The following is a 6,000-nucleotide window of genomic DNA, read 5'->3' on the forward strand; positions in this document are numbered from 1 at the left end:
AGTGGCACAGCATTAACTTCCTGATCCAGCTTGGCACATTTTCTATCGTGAGCTGAGAATAGAACAGTGCAGCCCTCTGGGTTTTGGAACACGTATAGGAAGCCTAACTTTAGACCTTCACTGTCAGAGCCTGAAACATTTGGTCCAATAACATTTGGAAAGATTAGAAATAGTAAAATGTCTCTTTTTGATAAGTTTCCTGTTTTGTATTGTGAATAGAAAAAGAGGTTCTAAGATTTATAACTTGTTTTTACTTACATTTTACACACTGTCCCAACTTTTTTGAAACTAGGTTGGTAGATGCTGGGGGTTCCTTCCTGTTAAAAGGGAGTTTTTCCTTCCCACTGTCGTGCTTGCTCATAGGAGGTAGCTTTGACTGTTGGGTTTACTCTGTAATTAATGTAGGATCGTTACCTTACAATATAAAGCACCTTGAGGCGACTGTTTGTTGTGATTTGGTGCTATATAAATAAAATTGAATTGAATTTTAGAATAAATTTTAAGATACCCTGTGGAGTTTTGACCACAAGTCCTGTTATGGACTGCAAGCATGCAGACAGATGTTGACTAATAGTTCCATACTATTCTACTGATTAACAACTAGTAGCTGAACAATATAAAACTTAAATGTAAATGCTTCACCATTTTAAATATTTCTAAAAAGTTACTTTGGAAATGGAAACAACTTCACAGTTGTTGGATTTTTAAGTGTTAGGTGACATGGCACAGTGTGCAGTAGTGAGCACTGTTGCCGCATAGCAGGGAGGTTCGGGGTTCAAATCCCCTTTTTGGTTGAGGCCTTTCTGAGTAGAGTAACAGAAAAGAGGAGGAGCAGCAGAATCTGATGCATGGGGGGGGGGATCCACATTATAATTAGCGCAGGGTGCAAGCTTTTATTTCTATTTTGATAGAGAACAACACACATTGTGCCAATAACAACACTTTGGACGGAAATCCTGCCCTTGGGACACAAACACTAGCGCACATTGCCAGATTTAATCACTGCACCCGCAGACCCATGCGCACACACAGCATACTTTAGGGAAAAAGTCAGTAAACTGCCTCGCAACCATCATAACCTTGTGCAAAAAGAGATCAAAATTGGTTATGCTATTGGTATATTTCCATAGACATTTCTATTGTATTAATCTCTATAATAGGCCAAAATCATTCTGGAAAAGCTCTGGGATCTGTTACATATTTACAGGTATTTAAATAATTTAAACTAATCACATCTAAAACATATGCTTATGGCTGAGCTGAGATTAGTTAGTTCATACAGCAGCTGTTCCTCTTCTGAAAGTGCCTACTATTAACATCCCTGATTTCTAAAAATGGACATGGTATCTGTGCTCTGGAAGGGAGGAAATGCTCTCTCTCTTTCTGACATTTTTCTTACTGAACTCTAAATTCTTCCAAGTATTGCAGCTCAGTATTGCAAATTCCACTAACCCATCTGTTTTTGTTCCTGCAACATCAGTGTAACAAGATTATAGATGAATTATATTATTTGTTTGTTATACTTAAGGTCTCTAAAGCATCATTTTGGGAGGTAAAGTTAGTTTTCTGCTTTACCGCCTTCAGTGGTAAAGCATATTTTCTAAATCATACTGATGCCAAAAGCATAACCATACTCATATGCAAAACTGTGCTTTGCATATTGGAGATTTTCTGGTTGTGTCCAAGGTAAACTGAAGAAGATGCCTTGAAAACAAAGATGTTTTGAACTAAAGCAATGGCAGAAATACATGTGTCTAGGATCAGGCTGGGTATCTTCCATCACATTGTTTTCATCTGAAATTAGAAAAAAGATCAGTTGAGTATGCTTTTCTAATTTCTATTCAAATGCACAGGCCAGCATTTATGTACAGAATCATTATATTAAATACTGACTGAGTACATATACATTTGCCTGTACCCTGAAATTAAAGGCCAAACTTGCTATACAGCAAAGGGACTCAGACAGAGGGATGGGCTAGGCCACTGCTGAGTGTCTGGAAATCCTAGGGGGAGGCTTGGGAAGGAAATGCTGTTGCATTATTATAATGCATAGTAATTGAATGATTCTTTGATTTTAAGCCATAGACTAAGGAAGGACCTACTAAAGGTGTACAAATCTTGATTTTGTGGCCATTTTGGCTGAAATCCGAAGGCAATGAGCTACACGTTACACAACTGTTGTTGTCAGCTGAAGGACAAATTAGTTTTGAAGGTGGATGTTTTCCTATGTAAGCCTAGGCAAAATTTAGAATGGTGCGGACTTTTGGGGATTTGGAAGGTTGAAAAACATGCGTCTACCACACATCCATTTATTAGACATATTCAAGGGTGAACCTCTACTTCCAAAATGGGTCCAGGGATGCATGGACGCATCTTAGCACTACCCCTGACCTTGTACTTCAGTAAGCATTTTCCTACACTGTCCTCTGACAGCCTTCTATAGTTTACCCATAATGAAAATGCAGATGTATGACGAAAGCAACATAACAGGGTAGTTTCAGTTTCACTCTGATGCACTGAATGATTTTCTGCAAATCACAGTTCACTGGCTCCCCTGGAAAAGGAAAGATGCAGAGCCACTGCACCAGATTTACATAGTGTATGAGGAAGGTGACATTTCCTTTTGACTGAACCAAAGAGGAAAACCATCAGCTGCGTGCTGCTTTTTAAATCTTGAAAGAGATTTTCACTGCTCTTCATTTAAAATTGAGCACTTGATCTTAGCACTCAAGTTAGAATTAGCTTTAGATTGAGGTGAGAGGGTGATACAAGCATGTGTGTGATGGCACCAGGAAACTGTGTGTGGACAAAGGCAGGAAGTAGAAAGCAGAGCTCTCCTCATTAAGTAGGCAGACACTGAGTCATGGAAAGTAGGCCTACAAAAACAATCAGATGGAAAAACAAGAATGCCGCTGAGGCCAAATAGCTGAGGGCTAATCTATGGTAGCCAACTGTGACCTCGCCACTGCCCTGTCACCATTTATACTGGAGCTGAGGGCATGTCAGACTTGCTGCAGTCTTCTATTGAACGATAGGTGTCTCCAGTCAGAAAAAGTCTCTGTATGAATTCTGGTATAGGAGTAGAAGAAGAGGGGTCTTTATCCCCACAGTCGCCATCCTTTTAAGCAGTTGCAACATCTCCCTCATCTCTCATTATTAAAATAGTGGTAAAACTGACAAAGTCATACACTTGCGTCTTCAACCCAGCCATGCCACCCACGCCAGGTTGCAAAAATCGAGGAGCGCATGACAATCCCAAACAACACCAAAGCACAACTTGCACTAGCAGTTGTGACATCACGTTTGACCTGACAACGGCAGGTATAAAGGGCCTTAAATTGCCTTCACTTTGCTCCATCTTCCCTGACGTATCCTAGAAGTTTCCAGTCAGTCATACACAGGTGTAGACTGGAAGCTACAGTCCTGGACTTAAGTCATGATTACATATGAGCTGATGTCACAATATATTTCTGATAAGCAAGTGATATTTGAGTGCTCAAACTGAGTAGAAAAGCAATATGTAAGTGCCAGTCCAATTACCATTTTCATATTTTCTGCATTAATAGCACCACCTACATTAGTAATTTGATTTATGCAATACTTTTGCAAGCTTCCATCAACAATAATTGGTAACAGAATTTAAATCCAACACCCGCACAGTAAGTTAGTTGTTGAGGACCAAAGTTAGCTATGTGTTTAGGCAACCATCATAGTCTGATTCAGATAATTTGTTACAGTAAAAAGGGCTGAGATTGCAGGACAACCTGTAACAGTCATATTGACAGACTGTTATTTTCAGCACAAACACATGAATGAAAAAGAGATTGCTAATGCTAGCAGAACTCTTCCTTTTTTCCTTTAGTTCAGATTGAACACAGGAATGTACAGTAAAAGTGCTAAAACTACATGAATAAAAACAGCAATGTGGCAGTAATATTAGCAATATTAGCCCCAATAATGTTGGCAATGCAGCTAATTAGCCAAATAACTAGTCAGCCTAGCTCGCTAGGGTCAGTTAAGAGTTAAAAACAAACTTGGCAGCACAATTGGTATCCCTAAATGCCGAACAACAAAGATGCCCAATTAATGCACCAAAGTTATATTCCCTTATCAGCATTATGTGCGCTTGTTCAAATAATGAATTGCTGAATGCTACAATGGACTCATTGTTATTTTTAACAATACAAAACAATGTGAAAACATTACTAACGACCTGAATGACCCCTCAATTTTACAGAAGTTTACAGCGAGTTTGTATCTGCTCCAGAAATTTGCCTTTTGGTTCACTTTTCTTGCTCTCGTAGCTTTTGCTAGGGAAATGCTTTTACCAAAATAGCTAAAAAACAAAAACAAAAAAGAAACAAAAAAAAACTACTGGGTCCAGCTTGAGCTTTCAGAAGCCAAAGAGACAGATATTTCCCTCAAGAGCTGATGGAAACCAAAAACCAAGCTAAGAGAACTGATCTAGTTTATGCTGAACTTGACTTGAGAATTGTTCTGACAGACATGAGTTAGTTGACTTGCTTATGCCAAAAACAGAAAACTCTCTAAGTTGATTCCATTACTGCCTGAGTTTTCAGATGCTCCGAATGTCCCATCATTCTCTTACCTCTGAAAATGACACTGGCCTGAGGGTCTGAGTGTTTTAAGTTGTTGGCCCGCTGAAGAGTGCAGCGTAACATGATGAAAGCCCAGCAGAATCCTGAAAGCTGCAAGCCTAAAAGAACTTGCTCAGAAAGAATTTACGGGGAATTCGAGGCTGAATGAACCGCTGGTTACATGACTACAGGAAGTCTGTAATGATAATAACCACAACGATAATGACCGAAAAGTCGCAAGACAAAGACCAAAAAGAAAGAGCCAAAGTTTGTTTGTTTTTTGTTTTTTTTAAAAATCAGTCAGTAACTCAAGTCCTTATTTGCCAAAACTGAAGACCAAAAATCAAGAATTATCAGAAAGCTGAATGAAAATCCAGGGAAGTCCAGAAAGGAAATTGTCTTCACATGTCTTCTCAACGTTGCCTCACAACATCAGGCAGTTTCAGAAACTACAAAATAAAAGCTCTTCTTCTTAAGTGGAGATGTGTCTCGACAAAGCCAGTTTCTGTCTCTTTCTGGCTCCCTCTAACACTCCCGTAGGGAATGAGAGCAATGAGCGAGCATGTCAGGAACACACACCTCACAACCAAAGGAAATCTCAACATTTCCTGAGCTCTTTTCCTCTCGTCTTCTGGTTGTTTCCCTCTGTTGCCCAAACATTTGCCAGCACATTATCGACTTATCTCCTCTTTCACCTCAGTCACTCTCTTAATCCCTTTCTTGCTTCATCTGTTTGTATATTTGCGGGATGCATTCTGTCTTATGTTTTCAGTAAACTGTCACCATCGATTAAATCATGAATTCCTTTAGCATTTGGAACAAAGTGTCTGACTACCTTCAAAATTCTGGAAACTCTGAACATCTGCATTTTTAGCTATAATCCAGGGATCATTTAGCCTGCAGGATTGCACATCCACATCGGCATATAATTCCAGGAGTTTCAGTGGGTTTTATTTAGTTAGATTTAAGGACTCGAGGATTTGTTGTTCTAAGACATGATCTTAATTGGTTGAAATGATCAACAAGCCCCTCTGTGCCATTCAAGATAACGTCAGCACCAAAAGTCCTGAAGTTTTAACTGGACTGAGAGAAGTTTTGGAATATTTACAAAAAGGTTAATTTAGATAGAGTGAAAATCATTTTAAAGACACTATTATTGCCACTCTCGGTGTCAGTGTTTATTTTACTGTCTTAAAAATTTAGGCTAGCTGAGGCAGACTTAAGGTGTCAACCTTAACCCTAAGACACATAAATTCCATGCTAGTACCAACTGTATGCACAGTGAGATAGCGCCACCTGCAGATTTAATGTGGGGCATACACACAAACCCCTAATTTCTTATTTGGAGTAGTGTGCGTGTGTTACACTTTATGCTTAAAATGTTTTGAGTTTGCCACATCTA

General features: G+C 39.2%; 1 protein-coding gene across 1 annotated transcript in view; it reads right to left on the reverse strand.

Annotated features, from left to right (window-relative positions):
• Nucleotides 1-4,758, reverse strand: part of dysf (dysferlin, limb girdle muscular dystrophy 2B (autosomal recessive)) — a 46,847-nt gene extending 42,089 nt beyond the window's left edge. The window contains exon 1 of the mRNA XM_030754206.1: nt 4,610-4,758. Coding sequence (XP_030610066.1) covers nt 4,610-4,682 — 73 coding nt within the window. The 5' untranslated portion in view covers nt 4,683-4,758. The remainder of the gene's footprint in view (nt 1-4,609) is intronic.
• Nucleotides 4,759-6,000: the final 1,242 nt, after the last annotated feature.

The sequence above is a fragment of the Archocentrus centrarchus genome, chromosome 18, assembly GCF_007364275.1.
Source record: "Archocentrus centrarchus isolate MPI-CPG fArcCen1 chromosome 18, fArcCen1, whole genome shotgun sequence".
Classification (NCBI taxonomy): domain Eukaryota; kingdom Metazoa; phylum Chordata; class Actinopteri; order Cichliformes; family Cichlidae; genus Archocentrus; species Archocentrus centrarchus.